The following is a 15,240-nucleotide window of genomic DNA, read 5'->3' as shown; positions in this document are numbered from 1 at the left end:
CTCGGAACTGTGATGAACAAAAAAAAAAGTATTTTCGGCTTCCTCTGTTACTTGCTAAACAGGCTCTGAATAATTTCAAAAGGCAAGTTATACAGAAGATAAGCTATTTTGAGGGAGTATCATAGCTTCTCCTATTTGCAGATGAAAATACTACCTTGATCATAGCATCAGTTTCCAAAGTATCCTGGTCTTTCTCATCAGATTGAGAGTCATCTTCATTTAACTCTTCATTGTATTCAGAATCCAGCGCTGGGCCTGTGCTGTGTCTGTGTATCTTTACTGCCTGGAGTGAGTACGGAATAAGGTGGACTTCCTTATTGTAAGCTCTTGTGAAGGCTGCTTTCACCTACACAAAAGGAATAGAGGGAGGTTTTTAAAACTCTAACTGCCAAACAACCCCTTTAAACTCTGTAGGCCTAGAGGCTCTGAGAGACCCTAGGAGCCCCTTGAAATTGTTTGTAAAATATGTATGCATGTACATGTAAGTATATCTATATGCATTTTCCTATGGAGAAGTTCCATATTTTTCATGACATTCTTAATAGAGCCATGACTCAAAAAGTAAGAATCAGTATTTGGGAACATTAGGCAGATTTTTAAAAGTCACTCTAAGTCATCAATTTTTTCTGTTCAGTGTTCTCTGCAGTTCTACAAAGTGACAAGCAAAGTTAGTGAACCAATAAATCAAAAAAGGCTTACAATAAAGTACACGTTAAAGTTGCCCTTTAATTACCACAAAATATATAAATTACTGTTACCACAAAAATAGGCTATTTCAAAATACTAAGTAACTTGAAAAGCCTTAACCTCAAGCTTCTAAACCTAACTGTAGAATTAGTCCACAAATTGTAACAATGGATGTCTCTTTTGAGAATTTACCTATAGTCATACCCGTAGTCAGGTCAAAATTCTAGAGAAGGCAAGCCACAGAGAACATGCTTCTAGAACAGCACCAAGTAAACAAGCACAAGGGTGACATATTAGATATCACAAACCCATTTATGTCACTTTAGTTTTTTCATGTTCACTATATAAAGTAGGGGATACATTATTACATAATAGATTGTCCAACTGTAATAAATACACTAAAACACAGATTAGGCAGACTAAGAAAAAGTCTAAAAATGCTCAGCCAGTAAACACTTCTTTTCATAATGCATTACCACCACCTCACTTTTACTTCCCCAGGCTCATCTGCCTACCCTTGTAAGGAATACATCTACATTTGCTCCTCGGATTTCACACCTTGCTTTTTCCATGCAGGATAAGGCAAAGATAAAACTATAAATTATAAAAGTCAAATCCCAAAGTCTACTCTTAATATTGTACTCAAATAGTATCTTTGGAAAGCACAGACCATAAGCAAAAAGCATTTAAGAAAAGAAATTAAACTTTTAAAAGCATCTTAAACATCTCTGAAGTACTCCTAGTACACGGTAATTACAAAGTGATGGAGAACCAGCGGGGTACACGGCTTACCTTGGGATCCAGCTTGGAGAAGGGACTAGGTCTGTCTCCCCAGCTGCTAATTTCCATGATATTCTCAAAGTCTTCTTTCATCAAATAATACGTGTCCATAAGAGCAACAACATCCTGTACTCCTTCTATCCCTTGTGAGGTCAAGGGCTGTACAAGTGCATCCCTTATATGTGACAGATAATCCACGTTTACAGTCCTTTTGCTGGAGTAAGTTCTTAAACCAAAACAAAAGAGATACACTGTAATCAATGGCCAACTACCACCAACTCATAGTTTGCTGGAGTTTAATCCACTTTTAACAATGTTTAATGGAATGCTTACTAAGGAACAGCTGGTGTAGGGAAAGCTTAGCACTACGCCACTAGGGTAATGGATACACACCGATGTGTCTACACAAATACAGGGGAAGCATCGAAGAGGCACACCCCAGGGCAAAGTGATACGTCACCTTGAAAAAGTGGTGGGCAGGGAATAGGAAAGGAGCGGAAAGGCAGGCCTTCAGCTTGAGCAATGAGAAGAGCAGGGGAAAAGAGCCCTTTCAAGCTTCTAGAGGCCACCTGTATCTCTTGGCTCATGGTCCCTTTGTCCATCTTCAAAGCCAGCAGTGGGAGCGCAGCATCTTCACATCTCTGACTGACGCTGCTGCCTACCTCCACCACCATTTTTATTTATTTTTTTTTTGTAAAAACACTTATGATTACATTGGGCCCATCCAGATAATCCAGGGTGATCTTCCCATCTCAAGATGGAAATAAATTTGTGTTGTTTTAAGCCAGTAAATTTTGGTAATTTGCTATAGCAGCAATAGAAAACTAACATGGGGTAGCAAAAAAAAGACCCACACCATAGGCTACGAAGAGGGATCATAGTAGGAAGCAGAATTCTACAGGAACAGAAGAAAGGAACATCTCAGTTCAGTTTTAAACAAAAGTTAAGGTAGACTAATATTAATATTCTCTCCAGGGACTAGAAAGGAAAATAAGATTGCTTAAGTAGTTCTTCATGGTTAAAAACGAATCCCTAAAGTTCACTTAATATTTGTGTGCAAGCACATTTCTAAGTTTCTAAACTGTAAAAAATTTAACCAAATAATAAGAATTTTTGAACTTCCTTAAACTTCTCCAAAGATACTGGTTTTCAATCTGAGTATCCACCTTCTGTAATATGCTAAACCCTGTCCCAAATGACTAGGTCAGTTTACTATTAGGATAGGAGGCAAAAATTAGTTCATTTACTTAAATAGTTCCCTTTTTCCTATTAATTTATTTGAAGGCCAAGATATTATGTATGCCTACTAGTAATAGGCATAGTCACAATAACAATAAATAATAGCACTACCTCAGATTTATATAGCTTTAAAACTTATCTTAACATTATGGCACATCTACCATCTGGCTTTATTCTCCAAAGTATCCTTTTAAGTGATAAAACGAGTGTCATACTAATTACAGATAATAAAACTCAGGGCCATGAACTTATCCACGTTCATTTATCTAGTTAGTAATGAAATCAAAACTAAAACACAAATCTTTGTGACTCATGCTATCCTTATTAAAGGCTAAATATACTACCCTGATAAAATGCCACACATAGAGTAATACCCCGCTTACCTGAGACTCATATGCAATGCTAGGTCCTGAACAATACGATCGTGTTTACCCATAGATGAGTGCTTCCCCAACCAACTTGGGAAGGTAGGAAACTGGGTCATGTACCCCCTCATTAACTCTCCAGGAAGAACACTGGCATAAATGGCCTGAAAAAATTAATCGCAGTCCACAAGTTAAATTCAGTACTGAGTTAAGTTGCTTCTTTAGCAGCTGTTGGCTTCCAAGCAGTCTCCGGAAAATGCAGTAACATTGCCCCTGGTACCTAATTCCAAGATAGGCCCCTTCCCTCTCTCTCTCATCTGTTGGTGTGGGAAACTTCAACTTGAGAAAACAATTAATTGCAGTAAATGCCTTGGTCCAAAACATGTTATGGCCCTCACAGACCATCTTGCCAACCCAGACTCAGCCAACTGATCTCAACATACACCAGTTACCTCACAATGCCAGTGTTATAGAAAAAACTGTTTAAGAGGAATATGACTGTCTTCAACATAAGGTATCAATAAACCAGGTGGATCAAAGCATGGAAAATCTAATTAGGGAATCAAGTAAACGGGCACTTGAGAAAAGTTTTTTTTAAAGGTATCCTTGGATATCTTTTATATCCAGGGTTTTTACCTTTTTTTTTATATATAAATTTATTTATTTTTGGCTGTGTTAGGTCTTCGTTGTGGGCTTTCTCTAGTTGCGGTGAGCGTGGGCTACTCTTCGTTGCGGTGTGCGGGCTTCTCATTGCAGTGGCTTCTCTTGTTATGGAGCATGGGCTCTAGGTGTGTGGGCTTCAGTAGTTGTGGCATGCAGGCTCAGTAGTTGTGGCTCATGGGCTCTAGAGCACAGGCTCAGTAGTTGTGGCGAACAGGCTTAGTTCTCCGTGGCATGTGTTATCTTCCCGGACCAGGGCTCGAACCCATGTCCCCTGCATTGGCAGGTGGATTCTCAACCACCACACCACCAAGGAAGTCCCAGGGTTTTCACTTTTTTAAAGGTTCGAATTATACATAAATCTTGTATCCTGCTTTGTTCTAATAATATTCTCTCATAAGTATTTTTTATATTAGATCATCTTTACAAGTAATTTTAAAGGCTGCATAATGTTCCATCAAGAGGATTTACCATAATTAATCAGACTCCTATTGCTGAACATGGAGATTTTCTCCCACTTCTTGCTATCAAAATTAATGCTTTAGGGCAGGGGTCCCCAACCCCCAAGCCACGCACCGGTATCCGTAGGAACTGGGCTGCACAGCAGGAGGTGAGCGGCGGGCAAGCGAGCGAAGCTTCATCTGTATTTACAGCCGCTCCCCGTCACTCGCATTACCGCCTGAGCTCCACCTCCTGTCAGATCAGTGGTGGCATTAGATTCTCATAGGAGCGTGAACCCTACTGTGAACTGTGCACGCGAGGGATCTAGGTTGCGTGCTCCTTATGAGAATCTAATGCCTGATGATCTGAAGTGGAGCTGAGGCGGTCCCATCACCCCCAGATGGGACCGTCTAGTTGCAGGAAAACAAGCTTAAGGCTCCCACTGATTCTGCCTTACGGTGAGTTGTATAATTATTCCATTATATATTACAATGTAATAATAATAGAAATAAAGTGCACAATAAATGTAATGCGCTTAAATCATCCCAAAACCATCCCCCACCCACCACCACCATCCGTGGGAAAACTGTCTTCCATGAAACGTCCCTGGTGCCAAAAAGGCTGGGGACCCCTGCTTTAGGAAGTATTTTTGCACATTAAGCTCTTCCTGTGTTTAACATTATTTCTTCAAGATAAATTCTCATAGGTATAATTACTAGGTATAAAAAAAAAATGAACACTTTTAAAACGTAAGAGAAAGGAATCTTTAAAAGAAGAGTAGACCTCCAGAAGTCCCTTGCTTGTTAGGTCAATATTACATAAATATGCAAAACTCAAGAATAAATAACCAGTCTTAATTACGAAAGTTTGCAAAACTCTGTTTTGAGTAAAAGATATCAACCTAAATAAAGTACCCAATACAAAGCTGCCTCTGTAGCAAGGAAGAATAAAGAAAATCAGAATTCATATGTCAGAAAACTGGCTGCGGACCTGCCCTGGTTGCATTTCTTCAGGGATGAGCTACTTAGTAACAATCTGGGAGAGCCAAGAATGACAAAAAAAGAAATGGATTCTTAAGGTAAAAGAGAGCAAATGAAACTTTTGACTCACATCTTAGTTATGACCAAACTCTGACATTCCTATTTCCGTATGTCCATTTACATTAAAAACGTTGAAAAATAAGAGTAGATTAAGAAATAGACAATAGTGACCACAAGGTACTTTAATCTATAACATATTATATTTTTTGCCATTAAGAGCCATAATGTTTATCTGGTAATTCAAATAATTACAGGAGCTAAAAGCTATTTTGTTCTAACTAAAGCAGGGTCTGCGCTTTAAGGAAAGCCCTATGCTTACCTGTGTGGGCAGAAGACTCCAGTTTTGCTTATTCCGGATCTGACGGTCCACTAGGTCACCATCAGATATGCTGTCTGCTGCTCTGCTTAAAAGCATCAAGTGCTTTTTCATGTCACCCCTGCAGGAATAAACCAGTCCAAATTACACCACTGTTCACACTCCACACCCCTCCCTCCCAGGTATCTGGCCTTCGTAGGGCTGGGAGGGGTACTAATTCTACCCCTCACTAGCTCTGAATACTCACCCTGCGGCTACAGGCTTCACATGTATGTAGTTCTCCTGGACAAAGAGGGGTGCTATTGAATAATCATAAAAAAAGAGATCTAATTTGTCCACAAGTGACATATGAGCAGTCTCCTCTCCAGTTACAAACACTTTCCGGGCAACATCAAATGGGCCCTAAAAAGAGAGAGGGACATACCTAGTAGAATGACCAATATCCAAAACACTGACAATGCCAAATGCTAGCTAAGATGTGTAGCAACAGAAACTCTCTTTCACTGCTGGTAGGAGTGCAAGATGGTACAGTCACTTTGGAATACAGATCGGTAGTTTCTTACAAAACTAAATATATTCTTAACATACCATCCAACAACTCCGCTCCTTGGTATTTACCCAAGTGAACTGAAAACATATCCACATAAAAAGAAATGACTTACAAAGCCATGAAAAGATATGGAGAAACCTTAAACATATATTACTAAGTGAAAGAAGCCAATCTGAAAAGATGACATACTATACGACTCCAACTATATGACATTCTGAAAAAGGTGAAACTATGGAGACAGTAAAAAGATTAGTGGTTACCAGGGGCTGGGGGAAGGGAGGGATGAACAGGCAAAGCAAAGAGGATTTTTAGGGCAGTGAAAGTATTCTGTATGATACTACAATGGTGGATAAAGGCCACTACATATTTGTCAAAACCCATAGAATGTACACCACCAAGAGCAAACCCTAATGTTAAACTACGGACTGTGGGTGATAATGGTCTGTCAGTGTAGGTCATCAATTGTAACAAATGTGCTGCTCTGGTGGTGGGTGTTGACAGTGGGGGACATTATACAGGGGGATATGCAGGCAATCTCGATTTTGCTGTGAACCTAAAATGGCTCTGAAAATGTTTACTAATTTTTTAAAAAGAGGAAGGGAGGGGAAAAATACTGTTTAATCATTGCTCTAACTGTAATAATAAATTCTGACTGGTGACTAGGTGAAACAACACAGAGATAATTGATACAGACCTCTAGTTTCAGAGAGGTCATTTAAACTATAAGCCAACTGAAACAAGATTATTCTGAACAGTTCCAAAACCATTCAAAACATGAAATCCATACATAAGGGACTCTAGAAAGGCCATTTCGTAACTACTGAGGCATAAAACTTCCCTTTCTCAAAATTTACAATTACATTGACAGTCCTTAAGGAAAAATTCATTTGAATTAGAAACACTTTTAGCAGCTGTCTATATCTCTTACTATAAATATCCATAGGTTCCATAGGTGTCTCAAGGAACTATAAGAACTATTTCAATTAAATTAATACTGACAGGAAAAGAAGGGCTTTGGCACTTAAGAAGTGGAAATTTATTTTACCAATTTGATATCCTTTTTGGCTCTATGAGAATCAGCCTTAGCCTGGTCATAGGTTAGTGCTTTACTTCGTGCACACCACATACTCAGATTGTGTAAAACCTGAAAGAAACACAAGTAAGACACTGTTAAGACAGGAAAATACTGCCACTCCCCATCCCCAAAACACTGAAGGCATCCATTCAAAATAATCATCAATGTTATATAATATATATCTAATTTACCTGTCTGATATCTTGATTGGCTCCCAAAATTATTTCATTCATAGCTGGAGGGGGGATCTTTAAACCCTCTTTAAATGCAATAGACATCATAGCACCCTGAAATTGACAAAGGGGAATGAATCTTCAATGATTTTTTTTTAATTCATATAATCAGATTTTTAAAAAATATTTATCAGGTACTTTTAAAAACTGACCCAGAAAACACTTAAAAAATAAAAAGACACTTTCCCAAGGAATATTATAAGTTTCAATCTCCAGGCTTTGAAGATTGGAGATCTTATGGGGCATTTTTCTACAAAGCTTTCATCCGAAAAGATTTCCTCTTTATGATGAGGCTCTGCCCACATTTCCAATCTTCATGAGCTTGTAGAATTGTGGAACTGAAGAGCCACTGTGGATCTTGAATATTACCTTTCCCAAGCCTCATATATCCCAGAAATCATATTTTCATTCACAGAAAGATAGACAAGATGAAAAGGCAGAGGGCTATATACCAGATGAAGGAACAAGATAAAACCCCAGAAAAACAACTAAATGAAGTGGAGATAGGCAACCTTCCAGAAAAAGAATTCAGAATAATGATAGTGAAGATGATCCAGGACGGTGGAAAAAGAATACAGGCAAAGATCGAGAAGATGCAAGAAATGTTTAACAAAGACCTAGAAGAATTAAAGAACAAACAAACCGAGATGAACAATACAATAACTGTATTGAAAACTACACTAGAAGGAATCAATAGCAGAATAACTGAGGCAGAAGAAAGGATAAGTGACCTGGAAGACAGAATGGTGGAATTCACTGCTGCAGAATAGAATAAAGAAAAAGAATGAAAAGAAATGAAGACAGCCTAAGAGACCACTGGGACAACATTAAACACAACAACATTCGCATTATAGGGGTCTCAGAAGGAGAAGAGAGAGAGAAAGGACCAGAGAAAATATTTGAAGAGATTATAGTCGAAAACTTCCCTAACATGGTAAAGGAAATAGCCACCCAAGTCCAGGAAGTGTGAATCCCATATAGGATAAACCCAAGGAGAAACACACCGAGACACATAGTAATCAAAGTGGCAAAAATTAAAGACAAAGAAAAATTATTGAAAGCAGCAAGGGAAAAACGACAAATAACATACAAGGGAACTCCCATAAGGTTAACAGCTGATTTCTCAGCAGAAACTCTACAAGCCAGAAGGGAGTGGCATGATATACTTAAAGTGATGAAAGGGAAGAACCTACAACCAAGATTACTCTACCCGGCAAAGATCTCATTCAGATTCGATGGAGAAATCAAAAGCTTTACAGACAAGCAAAAGCTAAGAGAATTCAGCACCACCAAACCAGCTCTATAACAAATGCTAAAGGAATTTCTCTAAGTGGGAAACACAAGAGAAGAAAAGGACCTACAATAACAAACCCAAACATTTAAGAAAATGGGAATAGGAACATACATATCGATAATTACCTTAAAGGTAAATGGATTAAATGCTCCCACCAAAAGACACAGACTGGCTAAATGGATACAAAAACAAGACCCGTATATATGCTATCTACAAGAGACCCACTTCAGACCTAGGGACACATACAGACTGAAAGTGAAAGGATGGAAAAAGATATTCCATGCCAATAGAAATCAAAAGAAAGCTGGAGTAGCAATACTCATATCAGATAAAATAGACTTTAAAATAAAGAATGTTACAAGAGACAAGGAAGGACACTACATAATGATCAAGGGATCAATCCAAGAAGAAGATATTACAATTTTAAATATATATGCACCCAACATAGGAGCACCTCAATACAAAAGACAACTGCTAACAGCTATAAAAGAGGAAAGTGACAGTAACACAATAATAGTGGGGGACTTTAACACCTCACTTACACCAATGGACAGATTATCCAAACAAAATAAATAAGGAAACACAAGCTTTAATTGACACAAAGGACCAGATAGATTTAATTGATATTTATAGGACATTCCATCCAAAAACAGCAGATTACACTTTCTTCTCAAGTGCGCACGGAACATTCTCCAGGATAGATCACATCTTGGGTCACAAATCAAGCCTCAGTAAATTTAAGAAAACTGAAATCACATCAAGCATCTTTTCTGACCACAACGCTATGAGATTAGAAATGAATTACAGGGGAAAAAATGTAAAAAACACAAACACATGGAGGCTAAACAATACGTGACTAAATAACCAAGAGATCACTGAAGAAATCAAAGAGGAAATAAAAAAATACCTAGAGACAAATGACAATGAAAACACGATGATCCAAAACCTATGGGATGCAGCAAAAGCAGTTCTAAGAGGGAAGTTTATAGCTATACAAGCCTACCTCAAGAAACAAGAAAAATCTCAAACAATCTAACCTTACACCTCAAGGAACTAGAGAAAGAAGAACAAACAAAACCCGAAGTTAGCAGAAGGAAAGAAATCATAAAGATCAGAGCGGAAATAAATGAAATAGAAACAAAGAAAACAACAGCAAAGATCAATAAAACTAAAGGCTGGTTCTGTGAGAAGATAAACAAAATTGATAAACCATTAGCCAGACTCATCAAGAAAAAGAGGGAGAGGACTCAAATCAATAAAATTAGAAATGAAAAAGGAGAAGTTACAACAGACGCCGCAGATATACAGAGCATCCTAAGAGACTACTACAAGCAACTCTATGCCAATAAAATGGACAACCTGGAAGAAATGGACAAATTCTTAGAAAGGTATAACCTTCCAAGAGTGAACCAGGAAGAAATAGAAAATATGAACAGAAGAATCACAAGTAATGAAATTAAAACTGTGTTTAAAAATCTTCCAACAAACAGATGTCCAGGACCAGATGGCTTCACAGGTGAATTCTATCCAACATTTAGAGACGAGCTAACACTCATCCTTCTCAAACTCTTCCAAAAAATTTCAGAGGAAGGAACACTCCCAAACTCATTTTATGAGGCCACCATCACCCTGATACCAAAACCAGACAAAGATACTACAAAAATGAAAATTACAGACCAATATCACTGATGAATATAGATGCAAAAATCTGTAACAAAATACTAGCAAACAGAATCCAACAACACATTACAAGGATCATACACCACGATCAAGTGGGATTTATCCCAGGGATGCAAGGATTCTTCAACATATGCAAATCAATCAATGTGATACACCATATTAACAAATTGAAGAATAAAAACCATATGATCAGCTCAATAGATGAAGAAAAAAGCTTTGGAAAAAATTCAACACCCATTTATGATAAAAACTCTCCAGAAACTGGGCACAGAGGGAACCTACCTCAACATAATAAAGACCATATACAACAAACCCACAGCAAGCATCATTCTCAATGGTGAAAAACTGAAAGCCTTTCCTCTAAGATCAGGAATGAGACAAGGATGTCCACTCTCACCACTATTATTCAACATAGTTTTGGAAGTCCTAGCCACGGCAATCAGAGAAGAAAAAGAAATAAAAGGAATATAAATTGGAAAAGAAGAAATAAAACTGTCACTGTTTGCAGATGACATGATACTATACATAGAGAATGCTAAAACTGCCACCAGAAAACTACTAGAGCTAATCAATGAATTTGGTAAAGTTGCAGGATACAAAATTAATGCACAGAAATCTCTTGCATTCCTATACACTAATGATGAAAAATCTGAAAGAGAAATTATGGAAACACTCCCATTTACCATTGCAACAAAAAGAATAAAATACCTAGGAATAAACCTACCTAGGGAGACAAAAGACCTGTCTGCAGAAAACTATAAGACACTGATGAAAGAAATTAAAGATGATACCAACAAATGGAGAGATATACCATGTTCTTGGATTGGAAGAATCAACATTGTGAAAATGACTATACTACCCAAAGCAATATACAGATTCAATGCAATCCCTATCAAATTACCAATGGCATTTTTTACGGAACTAGAACAAATAATCTTAAAATTTGTATGGAGACACAAAAGACCCCAAATAGCCTAAGCAGTCTTGAGGGGAAAAAACGGAGCTGAAGGAATGAGACTCCCTGACTTCAGACTATACTACAAAGCTACAGTAATCAAGACAGTGTGGTACTGGCACAAAACAGAAAAATAGATCAATGGAACAAGATAGAAAGCCCAGAGATAAACCCACACACCTATGGTCAACTAATCTATGGCAAAGGAGGCAAGGATATACAATGGAGAAAAGACAGTCTCTTCAATAAGTGGTGCTGGGAAAACTGGACAGCTACATGTAAAAGAATGAAATTAGAACACTCCCTAACACCATACACAAAAATAAACTCAAAATGGATTCGAGACCTAAATGTAAGACTGGACACTATAAAACTCTTAGAGGAAAACGTAGGAAGAACACTCTCTGACATAAATCACAGCAAGATCTTTTTTGATCCACCTCCTAGAGTAATGGAAATAAAAACAAAAATAAACAAATGGGACCTAATGAAACTTCAAAGCTTTTGCACGGCAAAGGAAACCATAAACAAGACGAAAAGACAACCCTCAGAATGGGAGAAAATATTTGCAAACGAATCAATGGACAAAGGATTAATCTCCAAAATATATAAACAGCTCATGCAGCTCAATATTAAAGAAACAAACAACCCAATCCAAAAATGGGCAGAAGACCCAGATAGACATTTCTCCAAAGAAGACATACAGATGGCCAAGAAGCACATGAAAAGCTGCTCAACATCACTAATTATTAGAGAAATGCAAATCAAAACTACAATGAGGTATCACCTCACACCAGTTAGAATGGGCGTCATCAGAAAGTCTACGAACAACAAATGCTGGAGAGGGTGTGGAGAAAAGGGAACCCTCTTGCACTGTTGGTGGGAATGTAAATTGATATAGCCACTGTGGAGAACAGTATGGAGGTTCCTTAAAAAACTAAAAATAGAATTACCATATGATCCAGGAATCCCACCACTGGGCATATACCCAGAGAAAACCGTAATTCAAAAAGACACATGCACCCCAGTGTTCATTGCAGCACTATTTACAATAGCCAGGTCATGGAAGCAACCTAAATGCCCATCGACAGACGAATGGATAAAGAAGTTGTGGTACATATATACAATGGAATATTACTCAGCCATAAAAAGGAACGAAATTGAGTCATTTGTTGAGATGTGGATGGATCTAGAGACTTTCATACAGAGTGAAGTAGGTCAGAAAGAGAAAAACAAATATCGTATATTAACGCATGTATGTGGAACCTAGAAAAATGGTACAGATGAGCCAGTTTGCAGGGCAGAAGTTGAGACACAGATGTAGAGAACAAACGTACGGACACCAAGGGGGGAAAACCGCGGTGGGGTGGGGATGGTGGTGTGCTGAATTGGTTGATTGGGATTGACATGTATACACTCATGTGTATAAAATTGATGACTAATGAGAACCTGCAGTATAAATACAAACAAACAAAAAAAGAAATCATATTTTCTCTGTGTATATGCTGTGATAAAGCTCAGAACTTGGGCTTCCCTGGTGGCGCAGTGTTTGAGAATCTGCCTGCTGATGCAGGGGACACGGGTTCGAGCCCTGGTCTGGGAAGATCCCACATGCCGTGGAGCAACTAGGCCCGTGAGCCACAACTACTGAGCCTGCGCGTTTGGAGCCTGTGCTCTGCAATAAGAGAGGCCACGATAGTGAGAGGCCCGCGCACCACGATGAAGAGTGGCCCCCGCTTGCCGCAACTGGAGAAAGCCCTCGCACAGAAATGAAGACCCAACACAGCCAAAAATAAATAAATAAATAATAATTTAAAAAAAAAAAAAAAAGCTCAGAACTCGAAGCACTGGTTCAAAAGTTACGTTTATGTTAAAACTGTAATAGCTATAGTCCCTCCCCAAATTGTACTCATTTATACATCTGTCATTAACATATGAAAATACCCTTTCCCACACCCTAGACAACACAATATATTGTCGAGATTTTAAAATGAAAAAAAAAAAAAAACAAAAAACACTGACCCAAAAATATATAGGATAGTGTGATGGAGAAAAATATTCCAATTATCATACCTTAATTTGTTCAACCCGAGGTCTTTGAAAACGAAGATCAAAACAATAATGAACCAAAGATCGAATCTTGGGATGATTTCTATCATTGCACATACAAATAATGGGAATTTTTGTATGTTTTATCAGGCCAATTAATTCCTGAAAGGCAAATTTGCAACATAAAAAATTTATAAAAGAACAACAAAATACCACACAACGTATGTATTTTAGGCTTTAAAACCTCCTCAGCAACATGCCTGAATTGCTGTAAATATCACAGCATGATAATTAGTTATTTAAATTTTTTTTTTTTTTAAATAAAAATCAACAGTAAAACTTCAAAAATACGGTGCTTTCATTACCTGAATTCCTCCCCTGTCCTCATTGCCGGCCATGCCATCTACTTCATCCATGATGAGAGCATGTTTCGTGCCTACTGAATGGGCTGCTCCGCCTACCCCACGTTGAGAAGCAAAGGGATGGGACACAAACAAAACCACAATTGTTCAAACACGGCTGCTTTAAAAATGTATCTATGTAACACAGGTCCATGGCGTGAAATTCAAAAGGCACAAGAGTAAGCAGTGAAAAGAAATTCTTTCCCACCTCTGTCCCCTAGGATACGCAGTTTCTAGAGGCAAACAGTGGGAACAGTCTCCTGTGCGTATATCCCTTAAGAGACATTCTATACATATTAAAAACATGTGTACATAAAAATGTATACCTTGGTTTTATCATTTAATATGTTTTTGTGATCTGTTCCTTATCTGCACATACAGAACACCTCATTTATTAAAGGCTATTTAAATATTCCATTTTACACATACATCATAATTAACCACTTTCCACTGATAAAATATGAAATGCCTTCAATCTTTTGCTATTATGAATCGTGTGCAATGAATACCCCTACACATATATGTCATTTTGCATATATACAAGTATAACGGTTGCTGAATTCCAGAATTGGATTTTCTGGGTTAAAGGGTATGTATAATTTAACTTTGAGCAATACTGTCAGATTGCTCTCCAGAGCTGTACCAATTTATACTCCCACCAATCATGTATAAGAGTGACGTTTCCTGAGCAAATTCTTTTTATCATCTTCTACCGTTCAGGTGACCATGCAATATACCATAGATTCTAAATATGCAGTATAGTCTGTAATTTGGGTATCTTATTTTCCGCATAAACTCTGGCCACGCCAGACCACTAGCTACAACCTGAAACACAGTGGCACTTTCACACTATGTCCTTTCTCCTCCTCTACCACCTTTGCCTGAAATAACCTCTTCCACCCACAAACTATTCTCTTTCTCATTCTTCAAGACCCTTTGAACAAACGTCACCCTTTTACTGGTAGTTTTCCCCAATGTCTCAAATAGAATCATTCCTTCACCTACAGCCTTTATCTCCTCTCTCATCGCACTGTATTATTTATCAGCTTTCTCTCTTCACAGGATTCACTTTTGAATCCTCCAAAATCTGCATAAATATGTCCACATATACATTTTTATCACATTCTCAGAAACCACTAAGACCTGACCAAAAAAAAAAGTTAACTACTGTTCTATCAGAATTATGTCAGAAGCTTTTCTTATTCTCTCATTAGCCCTAGGACTTAGAAGGGTGCCTGGCACATAGTAATGTTCAATACTGGTTACTGAACATTGAAATTAACCTGTTTTTCTTACATAACCTCTCCCCCCCTCACCCAAAAAACCAGTTTAAAAATCCACGTACTTGAATAAAAGCCTTTGATGCTGGTATTATTCAGCGATTCAGCAACAATCTCCTTCAAACTGTTCTTACTCCGAGTGTCACTTGCATTCAGTTCCACGTAGCTATATCCCAATTCCTAATCAAAATGTTG

At 37.9% G+C, this 15,240-nt stretch overlaps 1 protein-coding gene across 9 annotated transcripts in view; it reads right to left on the bottom strand.

The window, feature by feature from the left end:
- The window catches only part of RFC1 (replication factor C subunit 1), a 73,294-nt gene that overhangs the window by 2,273 nt on the left and 55,781 nt on the right, over positions 1 to 15,240 (bottom strand). For 8 of the 9 annotated variants that reach the window (XM_082390490.1, XM_082390488.1, XM_082390486.1 and 5 more), the window contains 10 exons: positions 15,111 to 15,225; positions 13,730 to 13,821; positions 13,389 to 13,526; positions 7,345 to 7,440; positions 7,124 to 7,222; positions 5,776 to 5,930; positions 5,532 to 5,649; positions 3,090 to 3,235; positions 1,480 to 1,693; positions 155 to 346 (listed from right to left, as the gene is read on the bottom strand). In XM_082390490.1, the coding sequence (XP_082246616.1) occupies positions 155 to 346; positions 1,480 to 1,693; positions 3,090 to 3,235; positions 5,532 to 5,649; positions 5,776 to 5,930; positions 7,124 to 7,222; positions 7,345 to 7,440; positions 13,389 to 13,526; positions 13,730 to 13,821; positions 15,111 to 15,225 (1,365 nt within the window). Of the gene's footprint in view, positions 1 to 154; positions 347 to 1,479; positions 1,694 to 3,089; positions 3,236 to 5,531; positions 5,650 to 5,775; positions 5,931 to 7,123; positions 7,223 to 7,344; positions 7,441 to 13,388; positions 13,527 to 13,729; positions 13,822 to 15,110; positions 15,226 to 15,240 lie in introns of those variants that run through there. The other variant, XR_014244098.1, reaches the window with a different exon arrangement.

Source organism: Balaenoptera borealis (assembly GCF_965194805.1).
Source record: "Balaenoptera borealis genome assembly, chromosome: 4".
Classification (NCBI taxonomy): Eukaryota; Metazoa; Chordata; class Mammalia; order Artiodactyla; family Balaenopteridae; genus Balaenoptera; species Balaenoptera borealis.
This window is presented reverse-complemented; position numbering and strand designations above follow the sequence as displayed.